We start from the raw sequence: 19577 nt of genomic DNA, 5'->3' as shown, positions 1-19577 counted from the left end.
AAAGGGGACTGTGTACCAACAAATTACAGCTCTGGTGTAAGACATGAGATACTCAAGTTCAGTCCAGCTGGGGTTGATGCTATTCAGGTCTGTCTTTTTCCAATTTTTATAGTATAAAACATATAATGAAATGTTTAAGTGTGAGGGGAAAAAAGCAAAAAAAGCCTAGCACTGAGTTCAAAGTGCTGCACTTCCCTAGTCAATAGGGTAAGAGATACTTTACATTCTAGTGGGCTGCTTTGTGAGTACATCAGAAAGGATGCATGATACTAAAACAAATTAATTGGACAATGCATGGAACAGATCCCTACCCACAGCCACTACAGCTAACACTACGTAATATTTTCCACCAGCTACTTTTTTCTAGTTCATAACTTACCAAAAATAAAATACTGGAGGCTGACTTTTCTTCATTTTCAGATTTAGTAATATTTTCTGGTAGGCTGAGTATTAAGAAATTCCATCACTAAAAATATGACCAAGTATTTCACTTAAATGTGACAAAAAAATTAGGGGAGGCAAAACACCACAGAATTTTGACAAGTCTTACAAGTTCTGTAAAGCTGTTGTCAGTACATGCTTAGCTGACACGAACAAGACTTCCATCAGGCATGTAAAGTTCCTCATTAGTTAGAACTGTCTATGTTTGCAAAGCCAATTTAGCAGTTAGAAGTTTACTGCGTTCATCAGCTCAGTCCCCGAAATTTCTGGAAAGCCAGAAGTGTTCAGAAAGACTGGTTTCTGAACTGGAGAAATCTTTCCCTCCTACACAGTTCTAAGTGGGCAAAAGAGCATCATATGATAATGTAAGACATATTTTCTCTTACATAGTTAAAACATTTGTATGTCTTTCCCACCCTTCTGTGAAACAGAGTGGTGGTGATAGCAGTGAAGGAGGGGGTACAAATTGTGAAAAAAAAAGAACTTTCCTGGAAGTCAGAAAGGTTTGGCTGTTCCTCTGTACTCTTTCTATATGTTACAACACACCACTACACACGTACGAGCACACACGACGATTCTGTGAAAGTGAAAAACTTCAAGACAAGAAAAAATAAGTTCACAAAATCCCATTTAAGTGCAGAATCAGTAAGAGAATCACTGCTGAACATAGTGTTTCACTTTTCAACAGCAGACAGGATCCTTCAGTTCACCAAGCAAAGGAGAAAGTTTGGTTTGCTCATTTGACACCATCGATTATCTCCTCACCAAACAACTACCTCATCCTCAGCCACCTGAAGACTCCACAGCTGGCTGAGGCGACACAGTGACACGGAATCTTTGCCTTCCTTAGGAAAATATACTGGTCACGACAACAATATGCCTGGAAAAGCTGTACTGTGTGTTGTAGGCTGTAACTTTGTCAAAGGCAATTTCAATTTTAGGAAAAACTCTCACACAAAAAGGAAGAGAGCTGAAACTACGCAAAGTTCTCACTCTCTCCTCTACATGTGGCAGCTTACAGTGAGTTTCAGCTTTAATTTACTGTCTAAAATTAAGCCAAAGAAACTGGGCAACTCTGTGATACCAGCAGATTTAGTACAGTTAGAGCAGGTCCAGATCCACCCCCAAAAGAATAGAAAAAGCCTCTCTAAGAAGATAAAGGCACAACTTTGACAGGAGGTTTCAGCTGCTGCTGAATCACAAACCAAGAGGACACTGGTGGAGTTAAATTCCATGAGATGAAGCTGCCATTTCTACCACCCCAACTAAGGCATGAGCACACCTTTCCCTGCATCACATTTTGGGACTAAAGACTCCTAAAGAGAATCAACATCCAACATCTCATATCTTCAAGAAAATATATGGGAGGTAAAACAAGCACATGAACTGAAAACCAAAAGAGATTTACAAGTTCCAACAGTCTATTCACAGTTTTAAAGACTAAACAACAAGTGAGAAAATAACCTTACTTTCACTGATTTGATAAAGTTGTTTCTTGTGCTGGGTAAAAAAGTTTTTATTTCACATGCAAAGCCATAATCCCTTCCACAAAGTCACTCTTTTTCAGATAACCGCTGCTTCAACAGTAAATTAAGACCTTGTGTAGCAAGGCAAAACCCAAAAATCCTCTCAAAGAACAAAAAAGGAATCTATGATGTGCAAAGATTAGAATTTATAAGTACATCAACACCAAGGAGTGTAGTTCCAGAAGTTTATTCAACTTTTAATCAAGTCTTTTAACTGAGACTATTTCTATTCCGCCACTTTGACATTTTTCTGTCCTTAAAGAAAAAGACAAACCAAAAAGTAGCAGTATCAAACCTTTTCTTTAAAAAAACAAAGAATTCTCTCTTAGATTTTCATATTTTTTACTTTTCACAGTTTCTTGAAGGCAAAAAAAAAAAAAGGTATGGGCACAATATCACAGCAAATTCAACACCAAGGCAATAACTCAGACAGTACTTGGGGAAAAAGGAAAAGGGATCACAGGCTTCCTAACCATGGAAAGAATGATTTCATGATGTCCCCCTCGTGCACACAAAACCACCTTACTCCAGACATAACAGAACGTTTGAACGAAGTTTCCAGGTTCAGCAGCAACTTTTTGAAATTAGTCACATACGGCCTCCCAACTCTCTTGATACTGTTTCCAGAAAAAGAATTAAGCCTAAAATAGCAAAACCTGTGGCAAATGGAGCGATTACACTGGCAGGAGTCCAGCACCACCAGCACCCTCGAAATGGGTTTGGCTGCAGGGTCCAGTCTGGCAGTGGGAGCTGGAAGAACAAAGTAGCTCGTGTGGCTCAGTGACGGAGCAGGGAGCAGCGTGGGGATCTGGGTTATGGCAGATAGGGATGCAGCGTTTACTTGCTGTCAAGGATCTGCTGACAGATGTGTAGAGGCTGGAGCTCTGGTGCGCTCACAGCAGCTGCAGCTCGGTGAGGGGTTGTAAACTACACTTCAGCTCTCTCCCTGAACAGGATTTCTGTGTGTTTGGAATGGGACTTCCCCGGCAGCTCACAGGCCACATGTAGCCTTGCACAAGGCAGCGAAGCATCTTTCTGACAGTCCCTGTTTGCTGGTCCAGTACAGCCACGCTCTCCTAAAAAACTCCAAGACTTTGTGATTTTGGAGTGCAACAGGAAGCTGTCTGGGCTGCTGGAAGCCACTGTGCTGCTGAGGCTCTCCGTGGATGATTTCACAGGAAGGAAGCAGAGCCTCACCATGTAGAGAACGACTCACAGCTCATAGCCCAGCACAGACACTGCCCAGCTCTGCACGGGGGGAAAGGGCTGAGCCACACAGATAAACTCGGAAGTAAACAAGGCACAAGATGAGCTCGGCTGGAGGGAGCAGAACAGCAGGAGCCCAAGACACACACCAGGAACAACACACAGCAACCCTGAACTTGGTGGAAGTTGTTCTACCTAGAGCCCGGGGTTAAGAGACGGTTGTTCCAGGAAGGGGAACACATCCTTTCACACTGAACATAGGTCCCTGAAGGTAAACAGCAACCACCAACTGGAACTAAGATCATTCTGAGTGAAAAGGAAAGTGGCAGGATCGGACAGAGAGTAAATAAAAGATAAAGAGACTCCCATACATAAAACTACTGTATGTATGTGTAGCTGTACCTGAGCAAGAGAACTCCACACTAGAAGACACCAAAGGATTACATCATACACAGATATTGGTACGAAAATGTGCAAATGATGTTACACATGAAAGCGAAATCATGAATGTCCCTCTGGACACACGAGCTGCAGAGACCTGTCTCTGCTGTGCTAGGGAGAGTTTTCGTGCACTGCAGAAAGAAAAGAAAGTAAAAACAGAGGAGCTGTACTTCAAAACAATCATCCTGATTGTCTTTCTTGACTGTTGTCCCTTGCACAGAACCAAATCAGAAAAAAAAAAAAAAAAAGAAGCCAGCACCTAACTGTGGATCCCAAGACACGAGTGCTTTAATGCTTTTACAGAACCAGCATCTGTAAGAGGAGCAGTCAAAGACATCTCAGTTCTGGGTCCTGTACTTCACTACACTATTCTTTGCTAGATTATCACCCTAAGGGAAGAGATTTTATGTAAAACCGTTGAGAACAGCAACATCAACTAAACTTCCATTTATTTTAAAACTTTCCTAGAAGAAAACTGGGTGCCGGTCACACAAACACTGCAGTTTGTACATAAGAATTCCCACCACAGAAACAGCCTAAAACACTGTCCCATAATGAACTGCACAAACTCGTGCAGTATTAACCTGTATTTCCCCTAAACAACATTAAATGTCTCTGAGCGAGTTGGTAACTCTTCTTTCCACGTCCACATTTCCTTTTACTCCCAGATTTCACCACAGACAGAGCGCGAGGACACCTCAGGCAGCCCATCACCTCTCCGAGCTGCTCCCGACATGTGGACGCGCTTCTCCCGCACCTCCACAACACCAACTATCGCAGCGCGGCCGAACACGCGGCGAGCCGGGAATCCCAGGATGGAGCCGGGAGCGAGGAAATGGAGACCCCGCTCCGCGGCGGGAGCTGCGCCGGCCCCGGGGCTCGGCAGAGGGAGGGGAGAGCGGGGCAGGGGAGGAGAGCCTCCCCTCAGAGGGGCCTCCGGACACGCGGCCGCCCTGCCCGAGGTGGCGGCGGCGCCCTGACCCTCCTTCCTCCCCCGGCCGCGGCTCCAGCCAGGCCCGAGCCGCGGGGGGAGAGCGCTCCCGGGGCTCCCCGCGGACACGGGCCGGGAAAGCCGCTCCAGGGGGAGCGGGGGAGGGAAAGAAACCCGGTCGCAGCCTCACCGGGTCCGGCGGAGGGGGCTCCCGGGTACATGTCTCCGTGTGCGACGGCGGAGGCGGCGGCGGCTCCAGGGGAGGGCACGGGGGAGGGAGCGAGCCCGAGCCCCGGCTACGCTGTCGGGGGAAGGGGAGGAGGAGGAGGAAGGGGAGGGGAGGGGGGAGGAAAAGAAAAGGGGAGAGGAGGAAAAAAAAAAAAAAAGAAAAGAAAGAGGGAGGAGGAGGAGGGCCGGGAATCCAGGTTACTCGGCGGCACTGAGGAGCGGGGAGGGGAGAAGGGAGGAGCCGCGGGGTCACGGGGAAGGGGCGCTCCGCCCTCCGGCCCGGGCGGGCGGGAAGCGGGAGCAGAGCAGGAGAAGAAGCAGGAGGATCACAGGATCAGTTAGGTTGGAAAAGGTCTCTGAGGTGACCGAGTCCAACCTATGACCGCACACCAACAATGTCAGCCAGACCATGGCACTGAGTGCCACGTCCAGTCTTTCCTGAAACACCTCCAGGGACGGTGACTCCACGGCCTCCCTAGGCAGCACATTCCAATGTTAAATCACCCTTTCTGTGAAGAATTTCTTCCTCATGTCCAACCTAAACCTCCCCTGGCGCAGCTTAAGACTGTGTCCTCTCGTCCTGTCGCTTTCAATGAGACCTTGGAAAATGACCGTGAGCCTCCAGCTCTCTGCACTCTACTACACTCCTTACACGTGTTTAAAAGGGATGCTGGAATGATACTGGTATTACACATAGGTATGCTCTGTTTACTTGAAATTTGGATTTGATTGTTTCACTTCTCTTATTTCTCCTGTAGCTGTGAAAACCTCAGGTCACCTCATGGATCTTGCACCTCCATACCACGTCATATGGACATAGATACTTTTAGTCGTATCTATGAAACTCAGCTGTATCAGTGATGATGGTTCCTGCAGGAACTGTCATGCTTTTGTAATCATCTAAGTGGTACCTCTTCCTTTCAGCAGGAGAAAGGAGGGAAAAAAAATCTTAAACCTACTAAGGAGTCAAAGAGCAATTTAATGATGCTCATTTCCACCAGGAGTTACCTACAGAGTTACAGTATAGCACCACAGTCCATCCTTTCAATCACCTCCTCCATGTCAATGTGGAAGCCTTTAATAAATTCATGCAGTTTTCACCCCAGATCAGTCAAGCCCCTTCAAATTCAACCGAAATCCTTCACTAGATATTATCTGCCAAAGGACAAGGCAAACATATGGTTCGTCAAACCATTTAATATCCTCCTTCATCAGTTCATATTTGAAGTGATAACGAAGCATCTCAGTGCTCCAAAGTGTTTACCCTTTTGGGTCATACTTGTAGATATTTAAGGGCTGCTATTAACAGCTCAGCTTTCACTTCGAGTGAACTGTTCCTGAAACCACTGTCACCACCAGAGTTTCCACTGGAGTGATTTTGGATTTGTCTCCATTCCAAGCTTCTCAAGTTGCTGGAAAGTACAGATTTACTCGCAACTATAAACAAATAAAGGACAAAATTATGGGTCAACTTTAGTTTTAAAGTAAAACCAGGCAACTCTAGTAAAAAGATAAACAAGGGAGCTGGCAAGGGGGTTGCTGTTTTCCTCTCTGTGAGGAGCTGGGTAACATTTTTTCACAACTACCCAAAACCAAGAGCCAGAAGAGAGTTATCTGAGGCAAATTTGGCTTTTCTGCTGAGGTGACAGGAGGAAACCATGCAGTCACTGTATCAACATCTATTTTTTTTGATACTATTATTTAAATCAATCTCTTCAATCTAATCATGAATATAACTCTCCTGACGATTACACAGACTATCATGCCTGTTAGACCTGTATTTAAGAAAAAAAGAGCATAAAAATACACTGACAGGTTTCTAGAAATGTCCACTTGACTAATTTGGTCACCCTGATGAGCAGCACTGATTAACACTGAGGCTAAAAGTACATTATGGTACTCTGGTAGCAGTTTGAAAATAACACACTAACAAGCAACAGAAGACAGGTGAAATACAAGGGGAGGTTTTACAAAACAGTAAACCCATACCCAGCACTTCTCTCCAGCTCCACAGGATGCTCTGAAATTGATTTCAGAAGTTCCCTGAAAAATAGAGATCCTGAAAACAGCAATTAATACCTTGAACGTCCTAGAGTGCAATATAATTGTATTGATTTAAAGCTGATTCCTGTGGATTTAGCACTTCATAAGCAAAAGGGCTTATCACCGTTTGTACAGAACTGCAGGACTGCAGAGTTAAATAATAAATTGGTTAAATAGTTTTATTTAAGCACTATTTTCTCATGTAAAAGTGCTGCTGTTCCTGGAGGCATATTTTCTCTTCTACCTCTGTTCACACATTCATTTTGGGCCATGTCACTTGCTTTACTTCTAATGCTTTCTGTCACTGACAACTGATGGTTTGGAGAACAGTGAAACCTAATTATGTCTTACCGGGAAATTTCACCCAAAAAAGGCCTCAGTTCTTGAAAAGATTTGGTCTGAAAGAGAGGTTTGAAAGCTCTGTAACAGCATTCTTTTATAACATGTTCTTTATATGCTGTATTAACAATTACATGGTAGTATAAGAACAGCTGCTTAAACACTTAAAATTAGGCTTCTCTAAAGCAAAAATTGAGTGACTTTTGAGTGACTTTTGGACACAATACCTGTCCTAACTGCTGGATTCCAAGATGACATTTCCCAGAACTCTCAGAGAATATCTTCTGTGATATCTCTCACGGAAGAAATCATTATTTTGGAAAAAAAAGAGAATGTTCTAATCATTTTGAAAGCAAAGATGGTATTTAGGAACAGCTTTTAAAACTCATTTATAGCAGCAGCAATCTGGGGAAAATATTTTATATACAAGCAGGCTACTGGCAAATTATATGGCTTTTCTTTTGATGAGAAAACATATATTGATTGCTATAAGTATCAACTCTTCCCTTTTAAAACTAAATTACTTTAAAAGCTCCAGAGTTTTTAAATGTCTTGTAGTCATTGCTTACAATAATACAGTGGCAAAAATTTTTACTCAGAGCAGAAAGATGTAAATTTTATTCTTGACTTGGAGGGGATTTAAGCTTATCTTTTCCATCTTATAACTTTTAAGATGTTACCTGGAGTATGCACATTAGACCTGTCATGTTCTGCTTTGCATAAGAGTTTAAAATCAGAACAAAAGTGAAGAAGACCATGGCTCTATGATCTAATGTGTTCATATGGCTACAGAAACTTTCAGGGTCTGGTCCCCTACTCAGGGACTGTTTGTTATTTCAACAATTAATGATTTAATCACTATTAATCCACAGTAGATGGGCCAAAACCTGATTTTTGTCTTTCTACAATAAGATAACTGTTCCAACTACTAAGCTACAAAGCCACATTTGATTCCTTTTCTTAAATGAATTACAATATTTATTTTTTTGAAAAAGCATTTATTATTATTAGATTACAAACTTAAGTTTACTCAAAAAGACAACTTTTCCAGGCTATCAGGGCCAATAATACAGCAATTAGACACTATGAAAAAGATGCAGCACCACCTATTGGGGATGTGTTACATACACTGATTATTACAATTCTAAGTAGTATCAGAGTTGTGTTCTGTGTTGTACTGACCTTGTTATAAGGAAACAAAACCAAAAAAACCTATCCAAGGAGAAAAGGAGTTTCTAAAAAGAAGATAAAGGAAGCAAATACTGTACCCGAAACTGCTCATTGACAGAATTCAAGATAGCAACTTGAAAGTCTACAGTTCTTATATCAAACTCTAAACTCTACCAGATCAGTACAGCACAGGAGGCACAATTGCAAAAAACCGGTGGAAAACAGTTGCAGAAGGGGATGACTGTCCTGGTTAACAGCACATAAACAGGGACTCAAATTAGATGAGTGAAACCAGCCCAGAGAAGCTGTGTCTGCCCCATCCCTGGAAGTGTTTTAGGCCAGGCTGGATGGGGCTCTCAACAACCTGGTCTAGTGGAAGGGGGATTGGAACGAGATGGTCTTTAAGGTCCCTTCTAACCCAAACCATTCTATGACTTTATGTCTCTGTAATTATCTATCAACACCTTCCCACCTGTGGAAGTTGGAAAGAATTTAACCTGTTGCCTTAGGTTAGAAAAGATCATCGAGTCCAACCATTAGCCCTGTCTAGTCCATCACTAAACCATGTCCCTCAGTACCACATCTGCATGTCTTCTAAATACCTCCAGGGTTGTTGACTCAATCACTTCCCTGGGCAGCCTGTTCCAATCCTTGACAATCCTTCCTATGGAGAAATATTTCCTAATATCCATTCTAAACCTCCCATGGTGCAACTTGAGGCCATTTCCTCTTGTCCTGTTGTTTGTTACTTGGGAGAAAAGACCAACCTCCCCTTGGCTACAGCCTCCTTTCCAGGAAGCTCCTTCCCCAGCTCTGTTACTCTTCCTCAGACACACTCCAGCACCTCAATGTCTTTCCTGTAGTAAAGAACTCAAATCTGAACACAAAATTCAAGGTGAGGCCTCACTATTGCCTTTGGTCACTGAGAAAGTGAAGCCTTGAGAGCTGGAGAAAGGCTTGCTTTTAAGAAAGAAGGAAGAATTACCTCAGGAAGATTAAAAGCAACAACAAAATAGTTAATCAAGGGCAGGGAAAGAGAAAGGTACTATCAACTTCAGGTCTCCTTAGTGAAGAACTCTTGAGTTTGACAGCTTTGATGAATACCAGTGACCTCAGTCATGTTCTAACAATAAGGCATCAGCTCTGTAGTGGTGCACACTCACAGCTAATTTAGGATGAAGTGCTAAGGACTGACTGCTTTGCATATGCAGCTGTAATAACAGATAAAGCATCAGAACGAATATGTAGTGATAATGATTGGGAGAACTATTGCAAGGTTTTGTTTTAAATTTTGAAACTGTCACAATTTGTCAGTGTTCTAAGCACTTACAGCACAGGAATCTCTAATTCTTTAAATGCTGCATGTATACACACACACACACAAAACAAGTTAATCTGCATCTTGCTGATGTCTTCCTTTCTTGGCTGCTAAGCAATCCACAAGCATATCCTGCCAGATCTCTGCCACTGCTCTTTACCATCCTCTAAGTGTAAAATATCCACTTCAGGGAAGTTTCATAGCCAAGTTATGTGTTTTGTTTATTATGAAGACAGTCCTGTGCAATCCTGTAACAGCTTGCTAGTAAAACAGTTGTATTATCATCCTAAACCTCATCACCCTGGAAATAAGTCACTGCCCTGGAACTGTAGAATACACAGAAGTATGTAGATAGTAAAGAGTACAGACAGTTACAGGATCAGAGGTGAAAAGAATGTGCCTCTGCAAATTTCTAGACCCTTGGCCTCCCTTGGAATTAACCTTTATTAATCAGCAATCCTGACCAGATACATAGGCTTCAAAAAGATTTTGAAGCAGCAAAACTGGAGGTTTTTTCGCTTTCTTATTACACAGCAATTTGTTTTCATCAGAACTTTATTCTTAGCTCCTACAGAGCAGCTTTATCAGTGTCACTCAATAGATGCAGCAAGACAGCCATGAAGCAAGGATGCAGGCAAATCTCATTTAATTAACATCTTTGGCAACCAAAGCCTAAGCTTATGTGAATGTCACATTTAAATTTTAGGTCTTCATATTTTATTTTTTAACAATGCATCAGCATGTTTCAAAATTTTTAGCTTAAGGACTGTTATACCAGAACCGTTATCATCATCATCATCATGTCTAGGCTTTGCGAACGAAGATTTGGGAAGGGCTCTACCCACAGTTGCTACCAGAACCATTATAAAACCCTGTTTACAAAACCTTTAATTTTGTTGTCCGTTTGCACAATCTCCCAGGCCAGCATCATTGGCAAGTTCATTTGATTGAAAAGGAACCTTATTTCCATGTTGCTAGTTTCCAGTCAGATCATCTCATGAACCACTGGCACAGGAGGGTTTGGCAACACTGGAGTGAGGGACAGTCAAGGCAGGTTCCTGCAAGTCATTTGTGAAATCCCATCCTCAAGCACCCAATAACAACACAGGTTCCAGGATATTACATCCCACTGGGAAGATGCATTTATTTGTTACTTTGAGTTAGGTATAAAAATGTAGACCAATTGCCCTGTGCCTTCAATAGGAAGTTTAGGTAAATGCTTAAATTCAGAGCTGGTGACCTCACTTAAGCACCCACAAGTCAAGCACTGCAAGACTCTGCATTTATCATGTCCATCAGTGAGTACTGTCAGATCTTCATTTAGTGAAATTCTGAGTTGTTTCTGATCATTAGGAAGGGATGGATACAAGAGGTCAAGTCCCTCTTGCCTACCTCACTTTTCACTTGCAATGGTCTAGTATATCCTCAGGTTTTTATGAGGGAACATTATAACAGCAGGGTGTCAGATATGCTTTGCTGGTAATGGAAAAGTGTCATTTTAGGATTCTAAGCTTTCAAGCTTTTTGCAAATTATCAAGTAATTTTGTTCTAGCTTGTTTTTGAAAGTTTGACTTATTTATAATAAAATGGTTTGAGTTGGAAGGGACCTTTAAAGGTCAGCTAGTCCAGCCCCAATGCAACGAGCAGGGACATCTTTTCCTAGATCAAGTTGTTCAGAGCCCCATTCACCCTGGGTGGCATCCCATCCCTCAGGCATGTCAGCCACTCCTCTCACCTTGGAGTCATCTGCAAATCCACTAAAGGTGCACTCAATCCCCCTGCTCATGGCATTGATGAAGATATTAAACCATTCTGGTGCCAATACGGACCCCTGAAGACACCCCTCATCACTCATCCAGCTGGACATCGAGGACTGGATGTGACTGATTCCTCATCCACTGAGCAGTCTATCCCTCAAATCCCTCTCTCCAATTTAGAGAGAAGGATGTCGTGGGGATCTGTGTCAAAAGCTTGACAGAAATCCAGATAAATGACATCTGTAGCTCTTCCTTTCTCCACTGATGAGGTCATTCCAACATAGAAGGCCCCTCAGTTGGTCAGGCAGGACATGCCCATGGTGAAGTCGTGCTGGCTGTCCCAAATCACCTCCCTGTTCTTCATGTGCTTTGGCAGGAAGAAGGAGGATCTAGGAGGATCCATGATCTTCCCATGCACAGAGTGAGGCTTATCAAATGCACATCTGTCAAGAATACGAAAAAACCTGAGTGATCATTTCTTTTTCACAGTCTGATTATTCCTTTGGAGCAAAATGCTGGAATTCGCTGAGGCTCATCAGAATCACAGAATCAGAGAATAGCTCAGGTTGGAAGGGACCACAGCAGGTCCAACCCCCTGCTCCAGCAGGGTCATCCCAGAGCACAAGGCACAGGATTGCATCCAGACCGTCCTGGAATATCTCCAGTGAGGGAGACTCCACAATTCCTCAGGGCAACTTGTTCCAGTGTGCAGTCACACACATCAGAAAGAAATGCTTCTTCATATTCAGGTGGCAGAAGTCAGGTTACACAGGGCAGAGAGTTCTGGAGACGCCAGGCAGTGGTAAGTTTTCACCAATGCCTCATTCTGCACCTTTTTTTCCCTATTACATATAACTTACAGAAAATGGCACGGTTCGCTAGGCAGTGGCACCCCAAACAGCGGGGGGGAGGGTGAGTTTGTTCCTCAAGTTGCACCAGGGAGGATTAGTTTGGACACTAGGGAAAATTTATTCACCAAAGGAGTTTTTCAGCCCTGGCACTGCCCAGGGCAGGGATGGAGTCCCCATCCCTGGAGGGATTTAAAAGCCGTGTGGATGTGGCACTTGGGTACACGGGTGGGCTTGGCAGTGCTGAGAGAACGGCTGGAGTCGGTGATGAAGGGTATTCCAGGACATTGGATGTTTCGCAATGAATTCCTCGCTGTGAGGGCGGTGAGGAACGGCGGGGAGGGGGAGGGGCGAGCGCCCGCCATGCGCGGCGGGTCACGGGGCGTGACGTCTCCGATGACATCACAGCACCGCCATTATAAAGCCGCGCCGCGCCGCGCCGCCCGCCCCTTCTCGCTCCGCGGCGGCCCAAGGTGCTGAGTTCTTCTGACGAAGCTAAGGCCGAACCACCTGGCGACCAGCACCGCGCCCCGCCATGGCCTCCGTCTCCGAGCTCGCCTGCATCTACTCCGCCCTCATCCTGCACGACGACGAGGTCACCGTGACGGTGAGTGCGGCCGCACAAGATGGCGGCGGCGGGCGCGCGGCATGGCCGCCTGAGGGGCCGCGCCGCGCCGGGCCGGGCGCGCTCTCACCGCCGCCCTCTCGTTGCAGGAGGACAAGATCAACGCGCTCATCAAGGCGGCCGGAGTGAACGTGGAGCCATTCTGGCCGGGGCTCTTCGCCAAGGTGGGCGAGAGGGGCCGCGGGCTGTGCTGGGGCGGCGTGTGGCGCTCCCCCCACCCCGCGTTAACGAGGCTTCGCTGCCGCTCCTTGTTCCCCGCAGGCGCTGGCGAACATCGACATCGGGAGCCTGATCTGTAACGTGGGAGCGGGCGGCGGAGGGGCCCCGGCTGCCGCCGCCCCCGCGGGAGGTGCCGCGCCCGCCGGAGGAGCCGCCCCCGGTGAGTGGCGGCTGTGCCCGGCCGGGGCATGGAAACGGCGATCCATGGGATGGGTTGGGGTGGGAGGGAGCTTAGAGGTCAGCTAGTCGACCCCCCTGCCATGGGCAGGAACATTTCCATTAGAAGAGGTTGCTCAGAGCCTCATCCAGCCTGGCCTTGAACACTTCCAGGGACGGGGCATGCGCAGCTTTGGAGGGACCAGTTACAGGCGCTGCTTTAATGTGGCTTGTGCCTCACAGCCTGTGCGTGAGTCTTCCTAGAGCAAAGCACCCTCCCCTTTGGAAAGGCTGATGTTGCACGTTGACTCAGTGTTGCAGCATTAGTGTTAGCTGAGATTTAGGGCTGATCTTCCCATATGTCATCAGGGTCTCTTCTAAAGTTTTTCAGGTTTGATAGAAATTAGTTTTGAAGGCACGGAACCACATTCCTAGTATTGCAAACACTGGTCTCCTTGCCTTGCTGGCTTAGATTTTTAGGACTGCTCAGGTCTTGCTTCTTGATGTTACAGTTAGTATATGTGAAGCCTTCTGTGACAGGTGACTTCTAAGCTGATAACATGGACATAAAACCTGACTCCTTTCTCCTTTTCTAGCTGAGGAGAAGAAAGAAGAGGAAAAGAAAGAAGAATCAGAGGAATCTGATGATGACATGGGCTTTGGTCTTTTTGACTAATTAAGTTTTGTACCTGCCTGTAATAAAGAACATCTACTTGTACTCCTGTCTCTCATGTGGATCAGTGTGAAGGGGAGTGGGTGGAGCATGAGGGTGTTACCTGTGGATGCTAAAACTGTCTTTGTGCATTAATCTGGGGCTTTACAATTTGTGGGTTTTTTGTACTCCACAAACAGAGTTAAGGCTACTAACTGCATCCATAACCTATGGACAAAGGTGGGAATGTAATCCCACTGAGCATGGGATGTGAGAACAGCTTCAAGCTACAGGATGTGGTTGTGTTTATCAGAAGTGCTCAGACTTGACTGGTTACAGCTCAGGAGAAGCTGTAACATTTCTAGTTCAAGCCGTACCAACAGTTCAGCTCCCACCTTGTCCCAGTGATGGGACACAGCAGGGTGGCCCAGATGTGGCACTGCAGGGATCAAATGCATTTCACAGTGCAGGAAAAGGCTGCAATTCTCAGGTGAAGGCCTGAGGTGGTGTAAGGTGCAAAATTTTTTTGCCATTCCAGAAAAAAAAGGTCTCTGAAAACTGGTTTGGAGGGTGGGTGTGGGAGGTGATTTAACATTGCTCTGTGAAAGGAGCAACTTAATTTCCAGAGCAATTGAACACATTAAAGACTGTTCGAAATGTGTATTCCAAAGTATTAAAATTAAGCATTGCAAGATGTCCCAGGTCTGTAAGAAGGGCTCCCAAGTTGTGTAGGAGGGTAGTTCCGCATCTAAACCGAACACTGATGAACTCTGCACTATCCCATCTTCACAAAAAAATGGAATTAGTTTTGTGGGAAGCTCATTTTAAAAAACACAGGCACTCATAGAAGAATTTGGTTCCTGTGCTGCTGCTGAGCACTCACCTGAGCTTCCAAAATAGCTCCTGCAAACCCTCCACTGTTTAAAGTAACCCTTTTTAAAATAACCTCCACCAGGAAAATAAATTATAAAGGTCTAAAGGACTTCCAAAGTGATTACAAGTCACTTACACAGGTGGTAACACTGACTTGTTCTGTGCTGGAGGAAAAATGCTTTCTCGAAAGAACTAAATCTTGGGATTTCCTCCTTCAGTGCTTATCTACTGTTGTTCTTCAAGTCCTGCATAAATGAATTCTTAAAAGCTTGTGGATTAGGGTGGGGAGAAAACTCCAAGCAGAGAAAATCCTCAGTGATTTCTTCTGCAGTGCACACACATGAAATAATACAGTCAGAGTTTCACTGGTAACACCTTTTTAATAGGTCAAAGTAACTGTACAGTTTATTATATTCTTCCTGAGAATAATTTATATCCCTCAACAGCAAAAAGGGAGTGTGGTTTTTATTTCAACAGAACAGATGGCATAACTGGAAAACCAAGGAAAATCTAATTACACTGCTCTACTGTAACTCCTCCCAGGCAAGATAGACAAAAGGATGGGTTAGTTAACTACAGTGGGTTTAAAATAGTCATCATGGCTTTAATCTGTCTTTATAAATTATATAAAAATGGGGGACATGGATGGTTACAGAACTCCTCTAAATGCAGCTCTGAATTGCTCTGGTACAAAGCAGCATTTTCACTTCCAAGGAAAACAACATTGCTACAAAAGAACTGGCACGTTATCCTGGTGAAAAAGACGAGTGTTCAGTTGTGTCCTACAGCTAGTTCCAAACAAATGCTTCACACAGTCACATAAAAGAAAAAGGCAGGAAGATGAAGGGGGCTTTAGTTTGTCTTGAAATGACCGAAGTCTTGAAAATATAGCTTTTTATTCTTTCTCTGTAAATCGTGATTAGCATATTGCGACATAAGTGTTCTAATAAAAAAAAATTCCAGTCTGGATAGTTCATATACTGTGGGCAAGAATTCTCAGCCCTGAGGTTTCCCCGAATTCTTCACTTCACAATATCTTTCTCCGATCTGCTGCTCCAACAGTTTTGGCTCCGAGATCGTGACCCTGTAGCAGCTCCATGCGATGGTGCAAAGGGCCCTGCGCTCCGTGGCTGTGAGTTCCCGAGGGCTCCTGTACAAACCTCATCTGTGGTGATGCCACTTCTGAATCCCAGACCAGCTTGGCTTTATGATAAAGACTGGGTTAAACTGCTGCGATGAGAGAACCAGCGGAGGTCGGTCAGGTCTGCTGAAGCGAGAGACGCTGGAAAGCCAGGACTGCACTGGGTTAATCCTCACTGCTGGTGGAAGGTGAAGAACATCCTGTCGCAAGCAGAATTCCGAGACTGATGACACTCTTCCCTCAGTGCTTAGTGTGGCCTGGACTGGCTGATTTTCAGTCTGGCTTGGTCAATAACATCCAGCAGGTTTTTGGCATCCACAGCCAGAGCGTGAGCAGCCGTCAGCATTTGCTTCTTGTACTCCTGCTGCAGGCTGGTCATCACGTACTGCTGGGCCAGTTTCATCTTGTTGATGAGCTCGGCCAGGTCCGAGTTCAGCAGCTTCTGTGCCATCTCGATCTGCAACAAGACGGTTCTGTCAGCTGGGGGGTGTTTGGAGCACTGCACTCAGAGCGATGCCACAGAGACACAGCCCCTGCCTGAGATCCCTGACTGCAGCTGGGGCTGTTTTGTGGGCACCATGTGGAGCAGCATATGGAATTTGGCAGCTGCTGCTCTACCCTGGGTGGAGATCAGGAGCAGCCCTGATCAGCTGCTGAGCCACCTGCTGTTAAACACCACCAAGGCCCAGGTAGTGGATTTTAACCCACATCTTGGCACTAACACCTTGTTATGGGTTTCCAGGTCCCTGTTATCATAACTCTTTTTATTACTAAAGCAGCTCTATAGGCATAGCAGTAGCTCAACAAAATAAAACAGGTCAAGAAGGCACATACAGGTTGCTTAACCACATAGTAAGCCAGGATGATTGTCTTAGATGGCACTTACAGAACCATTCTCTGTCCTTCTCATTATCACATATGTTCCAAGATTTTGGAAGAAAACGGTTTTACTCATGAACTTCACTGAAAGCTCTGTCACTTCTCATCCAGAACTAGGTTACTACAGGAAACCTTCCAGCTGCACCAAACTCTGCTCAATTATCTGTTCAATGACTTTGAATTAACCCCCAATGGTCTCCCTGCCTTGGAATACTGGGCTTTATGCCTCCTTCCTTATTACTTACATCCAGTTTCAGCATCCTCACTAATATAAGCCTACGTATGTCCATGTAGCAATTCTAATAAAATTCATAGACTTATAGCCCAGGAGTTCAGCCTGCTCAGTGAACCAAAATGTGTGCCTGTGCCAAGAAGGGAGCACCAAAACGTGTCCCCACTGGCTGAGGCTGTGGAAAGGTAAAGGCTGAGCTCGGGTGAGCTCCACATACCTCTCTGTGGGTGCTCGGAGGAAGCACTGGGAGGGTCTCATCTACAGTTGCCAGTAAGGTTCTTAGTGCCAAACCAACCTCCTAAGAAAAAAAAATAATTAAGGAAATAAAGTTCAAAGACTTAGAATGAGTAGACGAGAGAATTGTAGGAATGCAGGAGGCAGCACACACACTTAGTTCCTCATCTGGATAAGAAGTGAGTTAGAACACAGCTGAGACACTTCAAAATCCCACCTGCAATTGCATGTTTCACCATCAAAACAAGTTGCCAAAGGGTTAATACAAAGTTTTCCTTAAAAAAGTGAAAATGTGGAGAAGACAGTGCACGATTCACCACCCTGGATAATCACAGGCAAGTTGGGGAACAAAGCACTGTTGTACCTAATACTGAGAAAAGGATCCAAAGCTCCAGCCTCTGACCACAAGTCACTCACCCCGCAAACACAAAAAGCTTTTCATTTGTAGCTTCACAGAAAGTTTCTCCCATGCCACTTGAAGATCCAGGAAACAAATAACCCCCAATTTTAGGAATGTCTCCATACCTTCACCATGGGCACGTACTCCTCGGGCGGAGCTGGCTGGATTTTACTGGACATCTCTATCACTGCCTTCACCAGCCCGGTTACATTCTCATAGACTTTGTCATTGGAGCGGTCCAGGTTGGCCGTGGGAGGAGGACTGATCTCCTGCGGCTGAATCTGGAAGCAGAGAGCAGCTGCTGAACCTCCTGTCCCCAGCAGATGGGGCTCAGCAGCTTCCCAACCTCTGCAGGCGGCCGGGAAGGGCTCACATTCCTCATATTCCCAACAGCCCCCCCCCGCTCGGTCCCACTGGTGCCCTGTCCTGGCTGAGCACACTCGCTCCAGGATCTCAAGGAAGTTTCTTTTAGTTCTTCTGACTGAACCTGATCCGTGAAATTACACCGGGCAAGTTTTACCAGGATTTTCCTGAAGAGCTTCCAGTATAACTTCCTCAACAGAGAAGAGAATAATTTGAGGAACGAGGAGTACCAAGTACTTGACATGTCTAAGTGGTTCAAGTTCCACTGTTAAGGCAATAGGTATCAGGTCCCTCATTCCAGGAGCTTTTTTTGTGCTCCAAAGCAATGTCAGAGCACATAATAACACACTGATATGGAAAAGAGAACTGTAATGAGATAATCTTAGGTCCCTTCAGACCCAAACCATTTTATGATTCTGTAACATTATTCTTTTGTTAATGAAAATCCACAGCAGGTTAACAAAAATGGTGTCACCTGAAAACAGGTGGGAAACATGGACTGCTTTTAGAAAGTTGATTTCCAATAGATCAGAAAAAAAACTAATAGGTTAAAAATCCTGTAGTCCTTATTCATGCAAAACTTCCAAAGAGTCAAGTCTATCTGGAGTTAAATCCAAGACAGACTGAAATAATCCTGGGACAGAAACGAAAGAAAATTTGCAAACTTATTCTGTAAGGTCCTCAGTACCTCTGAACTGTAAAGCTACAGGCATCCCACTTTCCCACAGCTATTCCCTGCTATGGGATGCCCAAGCAACCACTCAGTGGGAGCAGAAGGTTAAAAAACTGCTGATTTCCTCCTCGTCACAGGGTGGCTGCCCACCCTAGCAATCTGAAATGGCTTGTGGTGCTTCAGCCCCCCACACTGGGTTACTGCTGGTTCTAAGGACTGCTCCCAGCTCCAGAGATGTTTCTCTGGAAGCACCTGAGATACTGCCCTGAGGAAATTATGAAATACTCAGATGAGACTTTCTCTATAAGGAAGGAGTGCAGGATTTAGCACACAGTGATTTCGTTTCGTAGCACTTCATTAAGTGGACACCAACAGCTATTACAGAGATTCGATCTAGTGCATTGATCAGAAAGTACTTCAGGAAAAAGAACACTGTAATCAGCTCAATCAGCAGGGAAAGGCTGTGATTCCAATTGGTTTCAGCAATCGAGAAGTTAAAGTCATTTGGCAAAGTCACATGCAAAGACATTTTGGAACAGGGCACGGACACACGCTCACGCACTGCTTACCCTCCATGGCTATGGTTGAGCAGAATGTGGGGGAAGGTTAAAGAAATTTACCAAAAGAAGGGAAAAAAAGAAAAACAATATTAATAAAACTCAGCAGGGAAAAAAAAAAAAACCAAACCAAACCCAAAACACGTGTAGCAATAAGAGACCAGTTAAAAAGCCTGCAACAGAAACGCATCCTCACCATTCCCGGCAGTCACTCGTGTTAGCTCTCGGTCTGTGTGTAACAGAATGACCTGCTCTGCACCCGTGTGGGCAGTGGAAGGGTTTGCCATGCACCCATGCTTCCTTCTGACTAAACACATGGGAGGAC

The 19577-nt window shown here is 45.0% G+C and overlaps 3 protein-coding genes across 23 annotated transcripts in view; 1 reads left to right on the top strand and 2 right to left on the bottom strand.

Annotated features, from left to right (window-relative positions):
- AGO2 (argonaute RISC catalytic component 2) overlaps positions 1–4991 on the bottom strand; it is a 43732-nt gene extending 38741 nt beyond the window's left edge. For both annotated transcript variants that reach the window (XM_027645652.1, XM_027645653.1), the window contains exon 1: positions 4736–4991. In XM_027645652.1, the coding sequence (XP_027501453.1) occupies positions 4736–4766 (31 nt within the window). In that variant the 5' untranslated portion in view covers positions 4767–4991. The remainder of the gene's footprint in view (positions 1–4735) is intronic.
- Positions 4992–12649: 7658 nt separating this feature from the next.
- Positions 12650–13966, top strand: RPLP1 (ribosomal protein lateral stalk subunit P1). The gene is made up of 4 exons (XM_027645654.1): positions 12650–12855; positions 12963–13037; positions 13135–13252; positions 13845–13966. The coding sequence occupies exons 1-4, from the start codon at positions 12784–12786 to the stop codon at positions 13922–13924; spliced, it is 345 nt and encodes a 114-aa protein (XP_027501455.1). The 5' UTR covers positions 12650–12783; the 3' UTR covers positions 13925–13966.
- A 1167-nt stretch (positions 13967–15133) lies between these two features.
- Positions 15134–19577, bottom strand: part of PTK2 (protein tyrosine kinase 2) — a 190444-nt gene continuing 186000 nt past the window's right edge. For 14 of the 20 annotated variants that reach the window (XM_027645649.1, XM_027645631.1, XM_027645632.1 and 11 more), the window contains 4 exons: positions 19265–19273; positions 17785–17940; positions 17243–17323; positions 15134–16371 (listed from right to left, as the gene is read on the bottom strand). In XM_027645649.1, the coding sequence (XP_027501450.1) occupies positions 16162–16371; positions 17243–17323; positions 17785–17940; positions 19265–19273 (456 nt within the window). In that variant the 3' untranslated portion in view covers positions 15134–16161. The remainder of the gene's footprint in view (positions 16372–17242; positions 17324–17784; positions 17941–19264; positions 19274–19577) is intronic. The other 6 variants (XM_027645633.1, XM_027645634.1, XM_027645637.1 and 3 more) reach the window with 1 other exon arrangement.

This window comes from Corapipo altera, unplaced genomic scaffold (genome assembly GCF_003945725.1).
Source record: "Corapipo altera isolate COAL_440 unplaced genomic scaffold, ASM394572v1 51, whole genome shotgun sequence".
Classification (NCBI taxonomy): domain Eukaryota; kingdom Metazoa; phylum Chordata; class Aves; order Passeriformes; family Pipridae; genus Corapipo; species Corapipo altera.
This window is presented reverse-complemented; position numbering and strand designations above follow the sequence as displayed.